Here is a 22,260-nt window from a genome sequence, read left to right as displayed (position 1 = left end):
TCGTCAGATGGATCGTTCTCATAAAACTCCATTCCCACCCTGTGGGTCACATTCTGGCACTTGCAACTGCAGTGTGTGTGTCCCATACATTTTCCCCAAGGCCTTGCATCGCTGAATAAACGAAGCAGAGTTGGTTGTGAGTGGCATTGTTTTTCCTCCCTGGTTTTTGCTATCTGTGGAACAGAAGAGCAGCCCCTCAGGCAGCAGTGCATGCATGCCGGGCACGACGCAGTGATGCAAATCATGTCCTTGAGTCATGCATGCATCTGCAGGTATATCTCTCAGGCAGTAAAGCCGTGAGCCCAGCTGTCATCCACAAGCACCTTGCTTTCAGAGCACAGCATCTTCAAACTAATTGCGATCACTTTTGTTCCTCATATGAGTCATTTTCCCTCGTGGCATCTTTATTCAAATAGGTTCAGATCTGAGGGGCGCGGTTTTGGTCCAGAAAAGCTTGGGCTGGGTATTGGTACTCCGTACCTTTGCTCGCAGCCAATCACCACAACAATTTAATGCAACTTGTGATTGGCCGACGACAGCAGCAGCTACAACCCATACAACTGGGATTGCTTGAACATGGAGATGTCTGAGCCAGCAGTTAGCAGCTAAAAGTGCTAACATTGGCAAGAGTGCAACCGACGGCAACAGTGGTGAACACAGTGTTTAGCTGGGGGGGGTTACGTTACGCTTCCAACAACAATGCGTTCCGCCACTGTGGGTCTGGGAACAGGGTTATCAGCGGTAACCGTCGTATGAGCGGCAGTGATGAGCTAACCACTATGGCAATTCAATTCACATGATAGGTGTCGATTGAAGTACTCTATTGGTATCTGTATCAACTAAAACCTTTAGATCCCGAGCGGAGCCCAATTGGGCTCTAGAGGGGGGGGCGACAGAGTGTACACATGTAGTACAAATCACTTTTGAGAACGAATTAAATGATATTTTAAAATATTTCAAAAACTTACATGACAAAGAGATTCTGATCAAATGGACCATGTAACCTACTTTAATCACTCAAAAACATATATATATACACAAAGTACTTCAAGGTACTACAAGTACTACCACAATTTCACCTATTTCTCGCCAGGAGAAGCCGAGCAAGCAACCTACGGCACTTTCACACACACACTTCATATCCAAGACGATGAGGAGAACAAACTGCATCGAACTATCGCCTCCAAATTATTCTACTTTAAACCGTTAGAAAGTTACTATTGATCTGCCACAGATATCAACTCAGCCCATCATCATAAACATTGAAACGCTTCGTACCTTTTAGATGTTTCCTGGATGAAAATCGAAAAAAAAAAATAATAATCCATGCCGGCATATCGAAGCCGTCTCTCTGCTGTGCTGGTAAAAAAACTGATTCTCTGACAAGCTTCTATGATGAATGAATAATAATTTCAGTTTTGGCCAATGGGTTTGACCCATGGGGGCGGATCACAGTTTTCGATTATTTTATTGGCTTAAATTTCTGTAAACAACTCAAAGAAGGAATCACTACACTGCCCAGACTCTTCCGGGTTCAGAACTGTAAGAATTGCGCAAATCGGCCAATCACAGGCTGTGTTAGGTTCAAATACATCCCGTAAAACTGAAATTCTGATGAAAATTAGCCATATTTTACAGGTTTTTATATGGCACAGGCTCTCAAAATGATGCCAAACTGCTGTATTAGATAGATTTAACACTATTAGTGATAAAAGAAGTGAAATATAGTTATATAGTATTTAAAAGAGCTATTTTGGCTACTTCCAAAATCAGAATTGAAGTTGGTTGACCTGTACACCGGCATTGATTTCTCAGGCATACTTCACTCTATCAAAACCAATGTTTTTTTAAAAAGGACTGATGACATCTTGTGATATGATTTGAGAGAGTTTAAGCCTTCGACTGCATCATTTCAAATCAATAAAAGTGCTTTTCTTTTCAGGCGAACCTGAACATTTTTTATTTGAGCTGTGTGTTATATTCATTCAGCATTAACCAATAACATATACACTGATATGTACATATATTAAAAAACTATCACAAGTGTTAGTGTTATAATACCATTGAAATTATTCAAATAGACCTTGTAGTTAGCGAGATAAGCCCCTTAGAGTGTGGGTATGAAATGTTCGAGCGGAGGGCTCAAAATAGGCTTAGTGGTTAATTAAGAGTACTGGTATTAGTACTGGCATCCTGATTTTTTTTAAATGATACTCAGCCCAAAGAAAACCACATGTGAATTCTGGCTTAATACCTTTTAAACAGTCGTAGCATTTACAGCAGCTTCGCGCACTCATCACCAAGGCTAATACCTTCAACAATAAGGCCACTCGCACAACCACACAACCTGGCATCAGCTATGCCCGGCAAAGGAATCCACACAGCACACTCGCCTCTCTCTCAAACCCGGCACGCACACTCAAAGTCGCTGTACAACTTTTCAGCTTATGCAAAATACCTTTTTTACAATTCATCACAGCACATAGGCACAGTCTGTAGTGTTGTTGTATAGCAGGGGTCCCCAAACTTTTTCCTGTGAGGGCCACATCACTGAACATATCGTTTGACCTAGGGCCGCACGATTATGGGGGGGGTGGTGCTACGTGCGTGCTACTCGCAGGTGAGCGACTGTTGCATCGTGCGCGCGGATCGGGGTGGAACACCGCCGTGCGCGATACAGAGAGCTGGGGAATTGAAAACGCGCGACCATGTAGTGACAGACATGACATGCCGGCGTGTAAATAAATTAAGCACAAGTACTCGTCCTTCAAGCTCTCGTCTCTCTGCTCTTCTACTTCTTCTACTCTTCTACTTCTACAGGGTGCGCACATGACAGCTCTCATCTCGTTCGCCCCCTGGTGGTTGGCTGATTCAGGAAGTGTTTGATTTGATATGTAGCAGAGCACGTATTTTAAACGTCAATATCGCAGACGATCATGCTCATTTAATCGTGGCAGCCAAAATCGTGATCGCGATTAAAATTCGATTAATTGTGCAGACTGAAAAACAATCATAATGCGTCTCTGGTATTGTTCAGGGGGCCGGACCAAATGTGGAGGCGGGCCGTATCCGGCCCACGGGCCGTAGTTTGGGGACCACTGTTGTATAGGCTTGAGATAATAACAGACTTGATGTGCACTGGGTCTGTATTTTAACCGAGTGTTACCATGATGTCGGGATACTTGGATTTGTAAAACAATGTCCAGGCCAGAGGGTGAAGGTAAAAGTTTGGACTCGAGCTTTGGATAAACTGACCAACTTGGAAGCATCACAATTTATCTGATCTATGTAGAAATCCAGATTCTTAAGTTAGTCAGGGACGACCAATGTAGTGTTAAAATCTTGTGTGATTCCAACAGCATCGTCCCATCTTTACAACAACCTGTTTATTCACATGTTGATAAGATAACAATCGCAAGGACCCCTGTTTGATATAATGAAGCACTGCAGTGACTGCAATCTTGTGAAAGTTGTCCTTAATGATTGTGGAACAATTTTGTGGTTCAGCTCTCTGGTCATGCCACAGTCTGTAGTGTTGTTGTAGGATTGCATTATATATGAAGGTGTTCTTGTTATTTTCTCCACGCTATAATGTTTTGGTGCCCTTGATCAATAGAACCTTGGCAGAACCAAGCGTGGTAATAATACAAATGGATTCCCAGAGGTGGTCTGACCGACCCAGCACCAATTGTTTCATGTCATGTACTCCTTTTCTTTTTTAAATAGGGTTTTTATTGGAAAAAAGAGGGAATATAACAATGCTGGAAATTTCACTCAAAATACAGTATATGTGTTTTATTTCTTTGTAAACCCCTCTCTCCTCAATCCATGCCTCCTTATTACTAGAAAAATTGAATCAAAATCATACACTTTGCCTGAGCCGTCTGCCTCACTGTCTCTGGATTTGGTCATTTAAATTTGGTGGAAAACTTTGAACAGATCACACCAGATATTTCCCATTCCAGTCTTATTTAGTGACCATTTTTGAAAGATTATTGTATTTGATAGGTTTGTATTTTGCCTTTTCAGTGCACCGGGATTTGTAAAAAGCATATATAAAAATATCAAATCAGATTGTTTCATTTTATTTATTTTAAATAATACTGAAGGGAAAAGTGCCATTAAACTAGTAAATAGACCATCAATGTAAATATAATTACAGTTGCTGAGACCAACTCTTTGTGTTCTACCCCCGTTTAGGAGTCACAGTTTGGTTCAGTGGAACCCCCCCTATTCTGGCTATATACTGTAAACATTCAAACATTTATATATTCCATTCTGAAGGTTATGGAGTATTCTTGATATGGTTTCCGTATTGAATCAATGAAGTCTAGCTGGTTCTGTTGCTTTTTACTTTGATACAGAGTCATTTATTTTCTCTCCCAATATTACTGCTTTCAGTTACTCCCATAGAGTGGATGGGGAAAGCTAGTTAGTTCGCAGAAAATCATCCATTGCATTCGCTGTATGTGTGCAGAATTGGTTGCCAATACAGCTGTGTTCAATTTCCAGGCAGCACAATGCACTAGATTTTGAGAAAAGGAAAGTAGGTAAGGAAAATGGCAATTATTCTGTTTTCTTTATTGCAGGGAGGAGTGTTTTATCTATGACAAAATGGATACAAATCTACTTAGCTGTATGATGGATGGACATTAGAGAAATAAGAGAATTCCTTTTTGTAAAGCCTAGGTTGAAAGACCTCCAAAGGTCCACAAAGCCACCTTGATCCATGAATTGCCATATGGCCTTGGTCATTGAAGACGGCTCTCCTGTAACCACACCATTTGTGTGATGAGCCTTTTAATGTCGGAGAAAACCTGATTGTTTCATTGTCCACAAAGCCTTCATTTGTTTGTATTTGAGGTTACTCATAGGTCCATGAGATAAAAGACGTACTCATTTGTTTTTTATATTCTGAGTTGTCATTTTAGTTACAAACAAGTTAGGTTGGCGCTCTCCTCTCCTGCGTCTTACTCCAGCATAGCAAAAACCTGAAGCCTATAAGGAAGACTTTTGACAAATTTTGTGATTTCCTTTTCCGAAAGTCAGCAGCTGACAGTTGGCGCACTGGTCTGTGTTCACCTGCATGGCCGCGAGCTTTACCTCAACAGCAGGGGATGTATTGTGTTTAAAACAAAGGAGAAATCCAAAATCATGATCCTCACTGTGCCCCCAGCCATATCCAGGTTGTATAAAGAAGGTAAATGATGACATTATCCACTCCTATGTTATCTGGGAATGCAAACTGCAGGGGGTCGAGTGCTGGTCTGACCAGGGGCCCGAGGTGGGCAAGTATCAGTATGTCAAGGGTTTTCATCACCCCACAACCCCCACCAGCTACCTGAGCTGATTCAGGGCTGGGACTTGGGGCTAATCCCATTTCTTATTTTTACCCCTACCCCTCGCTTTTTGACTTGCCCCTGGTTAGAGAGTTTCAAGTTAGTGGTTGAAATCTTCCCCCAATGGAGTGGGACAACCCTTTGAGACCCGATACATCATCAATAGTCTTTGCTGGTGCAACCTGTGCTCCTTCACTGCCATTGTATGTGCAGCAACTTCGCTGCTGGACCAAAGTTAAATTCTGGGCGCCACATGCCATCAGCTAGGCAAAATGCCACATGGAAATATGTCGAATGCACAAATCAGCCTTAAAACAATCTTATAACGCCCACTGACTATGGGTAAGACAGCAAATTCATGTATTTGTCAGGATCCCTGTTGGACCGTGTGGGTTAACCTCTGGTTTTCCCCAATCTCCTCTCCTCATCTGGCTGTCATTTCCCTGTTTGTTGTGTTGTGCCATGTGCTCGGGGATTTTTCCTCTGCCTCCAGTCACTCCCATAGCCACACCCCTGACTGGTGCACGGCTGCAGCCACTCAGCCAATTACCTCTCGCAGGCTGACACACCAGACTCTAGTTACACTAATCCTTTCCCCTGCCACTATAATAACCCTGGTCCTGCAGTCTGGGGTTGTCAGTTCGTCCCGTCTTTCACCCGCTTCAACCCTGTATCGCCTGCTGTCTCGAGCGTCTGCTCTCCGGTGTCCTACGGTCCGGGAATCCCCCGTTCCTCTGTTGTGTCCCAACAGTTCTTCTCGCCGACGCTCTGCCTGCCTACGGTGTCGTGCCACGGGACACACACCGTCAATCTGCCTGCCCTCCGGTGTCGGACCACAGGTACCACACCGTCGATCCGGCCTGCACGCTGTGTCGGACCACGGGCTCCACACAGGCTTTCCTGTCTGTAATCAGCTGTGATCAATAAAGACTGTTTTCCTGACTCTATCTCCTGTGGTCTTGCAATTGAGTCCTAGTCCTTGCATTCCCGTGACAGTATTCCCTTAAGGTGAGTCAGTTTGGGACATCGGAAATGTTGAGGTAAAACCTTGAGAGAAGTGAGGACACCGAAAAGAAATCAACATACTGGGTGTGCTGTTTTTTCTAGGAACCATTTGTGATACACAGGAACTACGTTTCAACTCAACTCTACAGAAAATTGCTGATTGGTCAAACGCAAACCTTGTGGCTGATACAACCTGTGTACGGCTTCATTCAGTCTGGTAACCCCCGCCCCTTTGTACAGCTTTTATCAAGAGTGTGTAGTCTTGGACAATGGTTGTTTCATTGTGTTAAGTACATAAGAACAGAGTAGCAGAGCCCGGATTCAGTAAATGACACTCAGCTGAATGTGATTCAAGCCTGTACAAAAATAGAAACCTAATCACATTCATTGAAAAACGGGAAGTAAGCTTAGCTTTTATTGCTACTGCAAAGCTGCTGGCAGAGTAGAAGGAAGAACGAAGGGGGGGGGCTGGAGAATGAAGCAAAAGGGCACTGTAGCTCTCTGTGGCCCCCACACTGCTGGTAAACAAGTTGGGACGTGTGAAATTGGATAAAAGAAAAAAGGCCATATAAACAGTGTAATAACTTACAGCAGAGGAGGGAGGGAGGGGGCACAGCAGCTTCCTCTGAATGCAGGGCCCTGTGGGAGTGACAGAGAGGTGAGGAGAAGAGCGAGAGGTGGAGAGAAAGAGAAGAGAAGGAGCTTAACGGGGGGATAAGTCGGGTAAGAACGGGGGAGGTGGGCACCTGAGGGAAATGCATGGACGGCAATCAACGGAGAGAGAATGGGCTCGGATGCCGGAATGAGCTTGTGGTGTAGGAGGGATGCTGAACTTTGAAAAGGAAAGACAGAGGGGAAGAGAGAGGGATGGCAGTGTGGAGGACAGGGGAATGTGGGAAATACACTAAGCCCACTGGATAGCATCCAGTTTGTCGCATAACAGAGGAGCGGCGAGCGGAAGGCTACGGATGAGGTGGAAATCTTCAGGAGTTCTGGGAAATAACAGAGCTGTCAAAACGCATTAGAATCACACTTTGTTTCTGCTTACTTTATGAGTCAAGGGCTCTTTTTTTCTGGTGGGAGATTATGGACAATGGAAACAACAGTGAAATGTTCATCCTCCCACTGCTATTAATCCACTTTTCGTCTTTGCACAGCCCACCTCCCCATATCCAGCTTGCAGATGTAGCAGCAGTACATTTTTCACCCCTGAAGGTTTACTCTCTTATCAGGGAACGCCGCTGAGATTGATCAACCCTCCCCTGAGAATTCCTAAATATCCTTTAGAATATGCTTCCGTGCCGCCTAAAAGCAGTAAAAACTATAAATTGGAGGGAAAAAAATAAGTTTTTGGAGCTCAAGTAATACTTCGCGAAAAGTGCCAGAAAGTACATCAGAGCTGAACATGTTATCGAGCACCACATTTTAGCTGTTAGGTTTCCTCTCTAGACTATTTGAAACCGATATGGAAGATTGCAGTGATTTAGAACAGTTTAGGAACGCACAAGCAAACTATGTAGTCTCAATGGCAGATTGCTAAACTTGTATGCGTTGTTCTTGTTAAGCTTGGACAAGCCACTTATTTTGACCTTTTAATTTGGAGGACATGACATAATCTCTCGGGATACTGGGTTGTAAACACTACAGTGCAATGCTTCTTTGAACAACTGGCCACGCTGTCGCTTTGAGGACCCTGCGGCCGCTCATCTCGCTTTGGACAAAAGCTAAATGAATGCAATGTATTGGGTGTTTAGTGGTCCAACAATAAGGCTTCCAGCCCCAACAACAAAAGCACAGAATATCAATAATATTCAGAGGAATTTTTAATCAATAGAATAGAGTGAAACTACAGGCATCCTTGTGCACATACGATACAAAAGCATCCTCGTAGCCAGTAGAGCACAAGACGAACAAAATAGAAACCTGCTCATTAGAATATTGCTCCATAGCGCTACTAAAAATAAAGCTCCACAGGGCACTGCTTTCTGACAACCACCTTCCTTTAGTTGATTAAAAACCCTTTCATCAAGTCAACTCCACTCCCTCCACTACTTGATCAACAACTATATTCCACTTGACTGCAAGCTTCATTTCTTTCACCACCGCACTAGTGATCAAGAGAGGGGGAAAAATCGGAGTGACGCTATCCGGGTGGGATGCAAAAAAGAAATGAGAAGATAATTAAAGCTTAAAGTTTTCAATCAGAAGAATGCACATCTGTAGATGCATGACATAAACATATGTCTTGACAAGTTATTTGGTCTCGAATTTAGCAGCGAGGCTTATTCATGCCTGTGGAGTGAGATGATTTCCGTGTTGTCCGTGCAGCTTTGAGTGGGCCAGGCCGCCCTGAAAGAAAGAAACAAAGACACCAGCAGAACGCTTCGCTGAGAGGACAGCGTTCAGTAACCTTCAGTTAACCTGGGGTCTGATCCCAGGAGGCTCCCCCAACTCAGCGCCTGACCAGCAAACTTTCTGATGCTACTGTTGCACAGAGCCAGCCCGCTATCCCGGCGCTCGGATTTGAGCTGACTGCATTTTGAGATAACTGCTAACTGAAGATCCGTCTCCCAGAGCCGCCGCACACTGTCTTTTAGGAAAAGCAATCTCCTGGTGGGAGGGAGGGCAAAACAAAAAAATGTCATTTTCTTGTGTCTGCCACTTCGGATTAAGTCCCAATAAAACATCCATCTGTACCTCCAACGTGATTGACGAGCCCTCTGGGCAGCTCTACCTCTTCGTCCTCCCATGTTGGACTGAGGACAGACTGGACGCTACAGTGACTCACTATCACCTCTTGAGGTACAAAGTGGTACAACAAGACAGGGTGGGGCGGGGCAAGTAGGTTAGCATGCTCAATTCAGTAGATATCTCTGCAACACTGAAACTTCCTCACATTCTATTGATAGTGGTAGTTCAGTTGTTGAATATTTATTTTATTTAAGACTTATAAGGATGGGATCAGAGAAAGTAAGCTTTGGGTTTGGACCAAAATCAACAATAACTAATCAAATCCCCAGAATTACCTCCCAATTTTCCTATTGTCCAATTGCTCCCCTTTAAAAGTAACAAGTTATATATTCATTTTCTCATGGGAAGATCTCATTTTAGGATTTTTACGTGTCATTTAACGCCACATCGTTACCGTGAAACGGTCACGGTTATGTTAAGGCAAGAAAACAACGGTAACGACCTCAGTTCGGTTTCAGCAGCAAAACCACTTAGTTAGGTTTAGTAAAACTCCATGGTTGGTCTAAAAATAAGTAGTTAAATAAAATACGTATAGAAACAATGCATCAGGAAAACACATCACAGTGTCACTAATGCCACTTAAAACACTTTGGAACATCGGTCTCAAACACCGGTCTCCTGGTTGGATGTCCCGTGTTTGTTTGTCTCGCTCACATTTCATACTACATCACTTAGCGTATTCACAAGTTTACATTTCAGTCAATACAGCCTTCATAGCCAACAAATTACTTGCAAATTACCATTTGTGTAGACATTAAGCTTCACAGTGGTGAGATGTATGCCTGATCAGATCCGTGTTTTCTCTTAGTTCCCACTTGGATAAAGAGCAGTGCACAGTTGCTTCCCTAACCTTAGTCTCATCCAGATAGAGTCCCAACATGACTTTGTGTCTGTCCGACGGTCCCTAGTGACGTCATTCACAGCAGGCTAAAGGACAGCTGGATTCTGGCCGCCTTTCACGTCATGATGACTGAGCTCTGGTCTTTATTGACTAGTACATCATGTAACTGGTTTCATCTCCTCTGATGATACGATCAGGTGCTTATTGGTTAAACATGTGACTGCAGGTCATCAGCATGTTTTGACGCATGTCAGAGCATTAAAATCTCAACGTTTTGTTGTCGTAAAATGATATCCTTATCAATGTTATTTTTTTCTTTAAGCACAATGACTTTATTCTCGTAATATTAAGACTTTATTCCCATAATATTAGGATGTTATTCTCTTAATGTAAGGACTTTATTCCCATAATATTAGGACATTATTTTGTAATATTAGGATTTAATTTTCGTAATATTAGGATTTATTGTCATAATATGAAGACTTGTTTTTCACAATATTAGGACTTTATTCTCGTAATATTAGGACATTTTTCCTTAAAACATTATTAACCAACTCTGGAAAGCTATTAAAGTCCAGGGGTTTATAAAGTAAAGTAAAATGTATCATTGAGGTGAATAGGTGCCATGTGCACATTTAATGAGTTTCTTCCCCGATCAAAAGACATTAAAGAGGATGGAATAGTAAATAATGCAGAAATGTGTGTTGACTCAGCAGAGATAACATTAAATGCGAAAAGTTGGTTTACAGAAGAATTCGTATTTGAAAGCAACACAGAATATCTGAGAGCCTTACTGCATTATTAAATAATGTATGAATATTTTGAAGTGTCACATGGCAGTCAGTGTTTTCCTTTCCATACATAAAGACATTTCTACCATAAATGTATGCAGGAAGGATTCCCCAGAATGCCTTGTTAGTAAAGTATCTGGTCGTCCACGAGAAAAGTAATTTCATTTTTTACATCATCCTATATTTAAATATGAAAAAACCATGATTCTAAATCACCTTTCCTGTACCTTTTTAAATGGACGTTTTAGCTAGAATACATTTAATACATCATGTAAATGGATTTTCAAAGCAAAGTATGAAAGATGCAGTCAATTTAAAGAGCTTGCTTTGATTATTATTAAGGATTAGGATGCTTAAATCCATCTAGAGAGTAAAGTAAACACTAGATTTACGGTATCTATGCGTATATTTGAATGTGTTTGGAAGGGTCAAAGACCATTACAAGTCTTAATGCATTTGTTTCATTTCAGCATTCTACAACATGACAAATGTTCAACAAATCTCTTACAGCCTCAAAGGTCATGTATAATTCATTTTGCAGTTGTCGGCCCCGATATCACAAGCTCTCACCGAGAACGTTGGGAGTGAAAGAGTGCGTGGGAACTGTGTTGAAATTAATGAACAATAAGGAAGCAAAGCCGGTCGTGGGGGTGACATTGTTTTTAACAAGCAGCATTCTTCAATCGTGTTTACAGCGTTCAGCCAGAGCTGCTGCTGCAGCCCCGTCAGGCGCACGGGAATATTTATGGCCTCATTGGCTAACACAGTCCAACTTACTGCACTTGTCTCACAGAACATAAAGTGACAAGCAGCACAGTTACTCAAAGTGAATTACGCCTCGCAAGTTGATCCACGTGACTCCTATTTAATCTTTATCTCGGTGTCAACATCCAACTGTTTACAAATCTGGACAGCAGCTCACTAATCAGAATGTAGAGACGAGGAATTGTTGTCTTTGAAGGTCAATGATGTAACCATGATGCGGGGCCGCGGTGTTTTGCAGATGTCTAACAAATTGATTCTATTGGTTGCGTTGAGGGAAATGGATGGATCCAGCACTTTTGGAGTTGTCAGGATGTTTCAATGTTGACCATTCTTTTGTTGTGTCACCCAACTTATTGCAAGCACAAAATGTATCTTTAGAGCAGCAACAGTTGCTGGCAAAATGTATATTTTATGGGAAAAGTGATATGATACTCTTCAGTTAAATAAAACAATTTTTAAGATAATTGACGGGAACAAACTGCTGTTCATATGTATGCTTATTGTGTGTCATAATTACCCATCTTTGCATACTTCATTGCTATTGAAAAGTTTTGAAGTATAAATGAAGTCAGTTTGATGGCTGAACAGTAATTGGCTGATGCTGCAGCATCAAGTAACATGAGGTCACTCATTTACACAGAATCAAGCAAAATGACAAAAAGTTCCAACAAACCAGCAGACAAACAACATCTGGCCAACACAGATCTACCCTGCAGAGATTGTAAATGCAGTCGTAGAGATGTTTCCCATTAAACTACACTGGCTGTGTTCCTCGCAGTGAGGGGATATGTCACTCATGCAACAGCATGGCTTTCTTTTAATGCTTTCCTAATTGTTTTTCAATGGCAAAGGAGTTTTATGGCACTATGCTGTAAGGTGAAGTAGGCTCTGGCTACAAGAACAATACTTTCTGTAACTTTAACATTGTTGTTGAGCACAGCTTTGGAATAAAAAACTAAACACACAGGGAGGGAGGTGAACGGGTCAAACAAACAGGACTTTCAACCAGGAGACCAGCGTTCATGTAGTGTTGTTTTTTCTGTACTTATGTCACGTTGTTTACTAAGTTTACATACTTATTTTAATCCCAACCATGAGGTTTTCCTAAACCTAACCAAGTGGTTTTGTTGTCTAAACCTCTTTGCAGTGATCCGTCATAGTTGGACATGCTGGACTGCCCAGTGTGTTAGAAAGTAACACCAAGGCTCCTGACCAATACCCAGTATGAGTTGGACGGTCGTGATGAGTACAATCCTTTCATTATTCGGAGCACTTTTCGGACTCTTCGTTAATGTTGCTTTATTAACTGAGCTAAACAAACTACATGTGTGATATGATTCAAAGCTCCGGAGCAAGTATACATTTTTGTTATCATATTTCAGCAATTAACTTGGTGAGTCCACTGTTAGAGGTGATGGCCAAGTTGTATTAAACTCAAATAATTTGCCAAGTATGGTATAATACACAAATCCAACACTAAAATGGTCAATATAATTGGTAAAGCTATACTATTTGAGCTAAAGATAGACTTGAACCAATTTTAAAGAGGGACGGATAATAAGTTGCTCAGCCTGACAACTTCTAAGACACCACGTGTCTCCTAGCAGCAGTGTGGTTGTGATAGGAGAGGCTGCCATGCTGTCTAATGATGACATAGCCAGGGCCGTCTCAGGTCCACAAGGCCTTGTGAAGTTGTTTGCATTATCAGATTTGTCCTCACTGATACGGATCCTCCACTGTGCTTCTTCCTGCTTTCCTGTCCTCCTCTTCACAATGAGCCATGCACTCCCACATCCAGCACAGCCAACACAGCAGCCTTCCTCTGTCTGTCTCACCTTGTATTCACTGTCCTCCCTTGCTACACCCCCCCCTGCTGCTTTCTAACCACTGTCACAGTTAACCAGCTGCCTTCACCTGAATCAGCCTGTCAGCTCATTGTGTGTGTGTGTGTGTGTGTGTGTGTGTGTGTGTGTGTGTGTGTGTGTGTGTGTGTGTGTGTGTGTGTGTGTGTGTGGGGGTGTGTGTGTGTGTGTGTGTGTGTGTGTGTGTGTGTGTGTGTGTGTGTGGGTGGGTGGGTGGGTGGGTGGGTGGGTGGGTGTGGGTGTGTGCAGGACTTAAATCTCCTCCATACTCTATATATACATGTACATATATATATACATATATGGAACCCTGTCTCACTAAACACACACCCACTAGTGTCCAAATTTAACAATTTGGGTCAACTGTTCAAGACTGGTAAACTGACAAAAGTATAGCTGCCAAATGGTTCATCCAAAAATGCCCGACTTTTTTCATTGTTTATGAGACAATAAGGAGTACAAGCAGAAGAACCCAATATGTGTGTAGTTAGCACGTTTATTTTTTACAGTGTACACTGATGAGGAAGGCAATTCATTTTGGCACAAATCTTTTGAATTAGTTTTATTATGTTGACAAAAATGTATATTTATTTGACTCATATTAGAGATTTGAATGGTCTGGGGTCACAGCTGTGTTGATGCCATCTTTGATGTGAGGGATTGTGACTCGTTTGTCCCTCAGTGTAATGTAACTGGCCTTCCAGTAGTCGTTCCTCAACTTCAATAATTTAGAAGATGGAGTCACTCACCTGTTATTCGATCTGAGCTAAAATATCAGATAATATGAATGCAAAACTATCCCTTTAGTTAACAGATTCACACATTAATCCTGCACTTATTCCCACTAATAGCCTATAAACAGCCAACTAAAAGTAACATGTGACATCCGCATCCATAGCCCTTTTATAATGGCACCTTAACGTTTAGCGTTGCTGCTTCTTGACCTTTTTTTGTGGCTTTGTGGATGCATTTAGTTCATAAATCTGTCCATTATCTTTTACATTTTGCTCTCAATGTCACTTTTATTTTGTCGGAAAAAAAAACGTGAATGAATATTTTTAGTCATACCTTTTTTAACGAAAGCTGGAACAAAGTGAAGAACCAGTTTGTAGACCTTAGACGCCGTACTCAGATGAGTGTGGAAGGCAACGTCATCTTGATTTATATTCAAAAGATAAAAGGTACCCTGTGGAGTTTTTTTTACCTCTATTGGTGCTACGGAGGAGTTTTTCTTTTTTTAGATACATTGAATATATACAGAAACCTTGTTTGTACACAAGCCATGATATCAACTTAACTGACTATTGACAAAAGACAGCGATCACACAACCAGCATTAGGAACCCTTTGCTTTTCCCTTTAAGTGAGCGACTTCTGGGTTCCCATTGAAACTGTGGTGTGGTTTGTAAATAACCTGGACACTTCAACTAGCTGTCAAGGACACAGAGAGATAGACTGACCCGTTAAGTTCTCAGTGTCGTTGTTGCTGTGTGGGTTGGTTGAATTCTGGAAGCTTCCTTGGAGGAACATTGGTACACACATTGGTAGATGGTAGAAACTCAAACCCCAGGAGAGTTGGCAGGTTAAAAAGCCCAACCTTATTAAGTACAATACCGTCATACTCACAGTATTATACCCTGAAGCTCTGCTCTGTTGTGTACAACTCAGTGACTGTGAACTGACTCTGGATCATCCCTCTGGTCATTTGCAGACGTTTGCGGCCAGCCCGTTCTCTGAGCCCATCATGGTGAAGCTCCACAGTGGGATGACCCGACAAACTGAGGACCCAGAGATGCTGTGGGTGATGGGGCCGGTGCTGGCGGTCATTCTCATCATCATCATAGTCATTGCCATTCTGCTCTTCAAGAGGTGAGTCTGACAGTAAAAACAAATCCCTCCTGTCACGTCCCAGAGAGGAGTATGGGTAAGGGAAGAAACAAAGGGCCTATGTACTCAGGCGTCCAATAAACATCATATCACAGCTATCTAATTATCAACAACAACAAAAAGAGAAACAAAACCTGCCTGTCTACCCTAATCTGACTTGTTACAAACGGTCTTTAAACGGACAGTCAATGAAGTCTATTCTTTCCACAATATGTGCTTAAGCGTAGGGTTGTTGCCTAACAAAAAGGAACAGAATAAATATATTTCACTACATTCTGCAACCTAGGCGGAGCAGAGTGTGTTTCTCTCTGGTTATCCCAAAGACTCTCCCTTCACTTAGCAGCTGGAAAGCAAGGCACGAGAACTTCTTGGGTAATAAGGGTGTTTCTACGTTTCGGATTCGCTGACAAACTGTCACCCACACTGTACATTTACTGCCGCTAGACAACTTCACTGCTAACCGTTCCCTCTGCTCTGAAGGCCAAACAGCTGTCTGCCCCGAGCGCAGCCACCGCCTCTCTCAACCAAACACTCGCTACGCACACACACACACACACACACACACACACACACACACACACTAAGCACTAAGCACTAAGCACTAAGCACTAAGCATCGCCCCATTCAGCCACGGTCAGACGCATCCATGTTGATGGTAAAAATCAATCAAGAGTACTACTGGGCTAAGGTTTGTGGCTTACCTAGGCGTTCAATCTGACTGAAGCAGTTGATCACTTGTGGCCCCGACTGGCCGGTTAACAGGAGTGACGATTCAGCGGTCAGTGATGGTTTAAAGCAATCAAGATATGTTTTCATAAAGTGTGAATGACCACAACCATGAAAGGTCCTTGATCATACAATCACCATACAGAAAGTATTAGGCTGAAGGGTGCAGTAGTATGTGAGATTAGCTGTGGGCGGACAGACGGACAGATACACACGCACGAGCAGACGCATTAATATCCTCCCAGGCTTATGCCAACATGAACAAAGAACCCAGTGGTGGACAGCAACGGCTAAACCACAGCCCCGCCTGGGTGTTTGTAAATCTGGGGTGAGTAAAGAAAGATATGTAATATGTTTGTACTGTCCCTAAATAGAATGAAACTATATGTATGATTGTAATGCAATCAGAAGACTGCATTACAATCTGAAACCCCCCTCCACCTACATGTTTCTGGGTAAATATATTATCATTTTATTTCCAGTTAATATTTCAATTAAAAGACACTACAATTGCACATCCATCAAAGATAAGGCAGTAATATAAAGGACAGTGCTGATTTAAAATAAGAATGCAAATACAATATTATATATACCATAAAGTATGAGCTCTCCATCAGTGAAAAAAATACAGGAAGCTTTGTGAATAATATAAGTTATTTATGTCTAATGTTTTTTTTAGGACTACTATTATTATGAAGATTTAAGATTGCTGCAAATGTAAATAAATGCAAGAAATCTCTTTACCAAATCTACAGTCGTGATGAATCAAGAAACTGCTATTTAAATATTTAAAATACCATTAACAGTATGCGTTAATATACATAATGACATCTGTTATAAGAAGACCTTGAAGGCAGTGCATGTTCATTGTGTTCATTCTTCAGCACAGTCCAGAGAGACACCTGGAGCATTTTCTTCAGCACAGCAGATGACGAGAACACTTTACAAGAGTCGGGCACGGAGAAATGGTCAGAGTGGGTATTTTGTAGAGCAGAGACAGACATTTGCCTTCGCCGAGCGAGCCCAAAGGCATAGGCCCTTCGCAGCATATGGGAGGACGGCGCTGCGAGTTGCCCCGCAGCGCCGTCCTTCCAGGCTAACAGTTGGCTCATACTTCCTGTGCTTGGATCAAACATCTGGAGCTGCTGACTGGGCTGACGGGGGCTTCCATATGGCCGCTGCTCTGCTCAAATGGAAACACGCGTTTTGTCCTTTCTCTCATTATCCACTCTTTTTGCTCGTTCACTTGATGTTGAGTAATATTTGTTCTGGGGCGTCCATGAGGAAAGCATCTCCAACTGACCAAAGTGACATTGTATATTCTCATAAATCCCAACATGCTCATAGGTATATAATAGGATCGCAGATTGATTTCCAGGCAGCCAGAACTTTTCATTTATTTTTGCACACTATGAAAATGAGTTGAGCTTCAGTTCGGTAATTCATCAAAAAGAATCTAAAAATAAAGTTGACTTTTCAATTTTAATTAGACTCTAATATTGTGCTAAAAATAGTGTTTTACTGACAAACTTTAAAGGCACTAAGTAAAATTGGTTTGTAGTTTTGAATGTAGTCATATTTTATCAATTATAAAGAGTTGTGATCATGCATTTTGGTGGTCATCCAATTGGTTTTTTATTGGCCTCATTTGCCAATGAAATAGGAGAGTTTTCTCAACCTATAAACCTGAAATCTTTTATTTCCAAATTTGGAGATGTGTATTTTGTAGAACAGCAACAGTGTGTTTTTAAAGTGGTATGTCAATATTCTCATAAGCCCTACTTCATGCAAGCGGCATTTGAACACTTACACCATAGGTTTGGTGTTTTAGAGGCATCGATTGCTGTAAGACTAGTCCCCGGGTGATCCCTTCCTAATGCATCACAAGTAGAAGTGATGAGCACCACAGTCCACAGTTGTAGTTTCTGTGTAAAATTGAACTCTAAAGTTCAGCTGAAGCAAATGACTCCTCAGCAGACTGGCTGAGACAAATCAGTGTGTGTTTATTTGATGCAAATGGCCAATGCAGCTAGCAGTACAGCCACAAGCTGTAGCCAGCTGACTACACACTGTGAGAGACTGAGTACAAAACTGGTTGCTCTTATTTTCCACATAATTCCCCTATAATGATGACAGACACAGACGATGTGGCTTGTAGCTGTCTATATGGACATAAATACACCACTACAATATTCACCAGATATGAAAAACATTTTATAATACAATAAGTATATTTAATAGTAAAACTGTAATTATGTTATACGGGCCTATTTATGTTTACATAATACTCACAAAGACCTCTTGCTCTGGTGCCCATTTGAATGAGTCTCCGTAAGGGCTGTACCAAATATTTCGAAGCTCCATTCATGACGTTGACATTGAAAATGTTATTATTAATAACTTACAGAAACATTGCATGCATTAGTTCATCTGCTACCTTATCCTCATACGACGGTTCGTATGATATTTCACGAAAAGTTACTCATTTTCCTACGAAAGCCAGCAACACGTGTCAATTTCTGCTCCTGACGGTCTTTTCAAAATAAACTTCCGTCTTCACAGAAAACAACTCAGTTAAGTTTAGGCAACAAAACTACTCTGTTAGGTTTTGGTAACAAAACTACTTAGTTGGGTTCAGAAAAATATCGTCGTTTGGGTTCAAATAACTACAAAAGTGCCGTTACTGAAGTACCAAAATTACGTGACAAATAATTCAACGTTGGCCTCTTGTTTCCCACATGGAAGGAACAGCGGCCTTCTGGCTGAAAGAGCTTTTTGTTTCCACCACAGATTACCAAACACAGTGGTCATGTGATAATAGTCCAGTGCTAATACGCATCTCTGTGATTTATTTGTATTTTTTGTTTTCTCTGTTGCCAACCTAACAAGCTGGTTTTAAGTTGGCAGCAGACCACAAAGTGGTGCCAAAAGGGCCCCTCAGTTTATGTTAATCTGACCCTTTACTCTAAATTCATGCTATGTTTAAGTAAGCTTGTAATTCATGGCAGGGTAAGAAGTGAGCACCAACACCTAATATTTCTCACTAAATAGCAATAAAAGAAGACGTGTGTAAGCTGGAAGGATAAAGAGCACAGGGAGGAGGGGCTGTAATGTGCTCTGTCAGGTGGACTTCCTGTCCACTGTGACACTGTGTGGCATTCCCGCTGCTGACAACTTGTAAATGAATCCTTTCTCTCTCTGCTTCCTTGTTCACTCTCTGCCTGCGTTCTGTGGATGCAGCAACCAAGAAAGGTTAGTCCCTCTGTTTGTTAGTCCCCCCCCCCCCCCCCCACACACACACACACACACACCCTCGAGGTGCTTTCTGACAGTGATGCTGTGAAGTGACAGATGCTGGTTGTTTATGCTACACTTTTCAGCATCACACCGCCATGCCAGCTTCTCTGAGCTGTCTCTCTTTTTTTTTTTTTACCTGAGACATATTACCTTCAACTGACAGCTCTCGCAACCGTGTGTGTCAGAGTGTGAGTGGGTTTCACGTTTTTCTTTGAGTCTGTCTTCTGCTGCTCAGCTCTAATCCTCCCTTCGTGCTTGGTTCACCTCACACACCTGCAGCTGCAAAACAAACGGCAGACCTTAAACAATCCACTTCCTGCATCACCTGGAGGCTAAAAGCTGACATCACAACAACCTATTCACCTCACTGTCTTCATCACCTGTACATACATAATCAATCACTTGTTTTTGAAAAAGTGTTGCATTATCTACTGATAAAAAAGTGACTGTTGTTGCCATAACGACCAGCTGCAGCCACTGTTTAACTAAAATAAAACTTTCTCTCGACAGAAACTCTTAAATCTAGAGCCTGCTTAGTTTAAACGGGACATTTGTAATTAGTCCACTTTTCTTTAGTATTATTTATTTGCTTCAATTTCCTATAATCCTTCATTTGTTCTCTTTAATTATTATTGTTGTAGACAAAAACTTTACAATGTCCATACTGTGTTCATTAGTCCTAATTAATCGTGTTCTAATTATTAAGAGTCTGTTATACTTAACGCAAGGACAGTCTTACCGATATGACGTGGAATGGTGACGAGGAAACGATTGTGTGGGTTTTCTCCGCCCATCCGTCTTCTAGTCGTTAGAAAATGTTGGATGACGAACAGAAGAAAAGCTGCTTGATGATGATGATGACACTCAGAGAAGTGTCACCTATCAAAAACTGTTTCACTGTAATGCAGTGGCAAAAAACTAATGATAAAAAGAAAAAAACTCAAATATATAAGATATGTTATCAATGCAGTGAAGCCCAATAAGCATTGAAATGTATGGACGTGTACTTATATATTCATGCATACAAGTCTGTGTAAGCATGCAAACATATAATCACAGTAACACATTTTAACATTTCACATGACATATTGAGCATATTCATTTGGACTGATACAATACAGCATCAAGCATATTCTATTGCTCAGTGTAAATCACAATTCCTAATTCTGCCTCCCATTTTGGATTTGCTATAATTTGTTCTTTTTTTACGTTTTGTATTTTGTGAATTTGATGATCCACGTTTCGAGCATGGTATTTATTAAAGAGAATGAAGGAATGTTCATGTGTGTTGCTTGTATTTTAGAGAGACTGTGACATACATAGCTTCTCAATCGAATATCTTTTGTATGGACGAGGCCAATCCTGATTTAATTTAAGTTCTTCAAATTGTTTTATGACTTTATCACAAATGTCTTTCCCAGATATGTTGTGGCAACCCAGGGGACATGGAGGCAAGATTCACAATAAAACAAGAGACTCGGAGGCAGTTGGCATGAAACAAAAAGTGTCCTTTAATAAAGAGGATGAGGTCAAACGTAACTAAAGATTCCTCCCATCCGGGGTCTTTGGCCTTCAGCCTTCTGCCAAGGCACGGCAGTTCCTCTGTCCTGTGTGGGTAGAGCAGAGAGAGAGAGATGAGGCTTCTTGATTACCTCCTTTTCAACGCTGCTGGTCTCCAGTGGTGCAGGAGATCCTCCTGGTCTTCTCCCCAGCCCGTCTTATACATATGCCTGCTGTGATTAGCTGATGGGCTGCAGGTGTGACCAATGCCGCGTGTTTAGTGGCTGCAGCACCTGAAGTGGATAAAACCCTCCCTCCATCACCAACCTGAGCTTGGGGATCCGTACCCTGTGCTGGATCTGCTTGACTTTCTCCCCTGCTTTGCCACAATGTATAATCCTTATAATAAAAAAACTATTTTAACTAATTATTTTATATTATATTTTATCGTTCTTGTATGGCATAAAGACAAGGTCACTTCTCAACAAGGTCCTTTCTTCATCTAGATGAACCTGACTGTATTCCTAATGGTCAATGAATCTTTCACCCAAATAATCTCACTTTTTAAGTATGATTTGAAATGAAGGATTCAGTCAAACACTGTCTGGATTGTGTATTTTTTTAATTAACCAGGTCCTATTAACTAACACCTGTGCCACTAGGGACAGCCAATCCACCTTTAGATGAGCTCAATTACAGAACTTTCTTTTTTCCTCTTGTCTTTAACCCATTCCAGGGGAAACATTGTTCCCCATGTCTTAAATGTAGCACAGCTACTGGTAGTGATTGAAACAGAAACAAGAAGAGAAGCAATAGCGTCATTCTAATGGAACTTATCCACAGGCCTGGTCTAAAGATCTAAACTCTTTTCTTTTTGGTTCCATAATATATGTCAAGAGTTACTAATTGTTTTGGTATTCTCTCCCCAAATATGTACTTTGCATCCCAGTTCCACTTGTATGTCTCTTTCAGTACATTCTCCCCTTTATTCACGCCACAGATCTCCCTATATACAAAATACCAGTATGCTCTCTCTGCGCTTATTTGTGCCTTCACTTCAAAATGTGCCTTAGCCAGCAATGTGTGGACAGTGTGGAGTGTGGAAGGATTTTGAGTATTGTGAGAGTAGCAGACGTATATTACAATAGTAGAAATACCAGGCCACCTCCGCTACCTGTGAGCTAGTAGTGTGCAGTGTTTGAGAAGTGCTAAATCTAGGGTTTGAAGGTGTTTTTTAATTGGTGAGCTCTGGAGCTGCTGGTGCAGACTTTGGACAGACTAACCACGTCCGGACTCCATCTCTGTATTTAACACACAGATGTGAACTGGATATCCATCTGGACATCTCACCTCTCAGAGGAAAAATAATGAGCACATTTCCCAAAATGTCCCAAACTATTTCTGAGTTCATTGAGGTGACAGGTGTTCGGCACAGGTCCAGTTGTGCAAACCACAACAGATGTGTTACTCACAATTATCTCCAAATAAATTCCAGAC

The 22,260-nt window shown here is 41.7% G+C and overlaps 1 protein-coding gene across 1 annotated transcript in view; it reads left to right on the top strand.

The window, feature by feature from the left end:
- The window catches only part of ptprfa (protein tyrosine phosphatase receptor type Fa), a gene marked incomplete at its 5' end in the record, with an annotated part of 228,342 nt that overhangs the window by 161,566 nt on the left and 44,516 nt on the right, over positions 1 to 22,260 (top strand). The window contains one exon of the mRNA XM_079158514.1: positions 15,065 to 15,222. Within this exon, the coding sequence (XP_079014640.1) occupies positions 15,065 to 15,222 (158 nt within the window). The remainder of the gene's footprint in view (positions 1 to 15,064; positions 15,223 to 22,260) is intronic.

The sequence above is a fragment of the Pholis gunnellus genome, assembly GCF_910591455.1.
Source record: "Pholis gunnellus genome assembly, chromosome: 4".
Lineage (NCBI taxonomy): Eukaryota > Metazoa > Chordata > Actinopteri > Perciformes > Pholidae > Pholis > Pholis gunnellus.
This window is presented reverse-complemented; position numbering and strand designations above follow the sequence as displayed.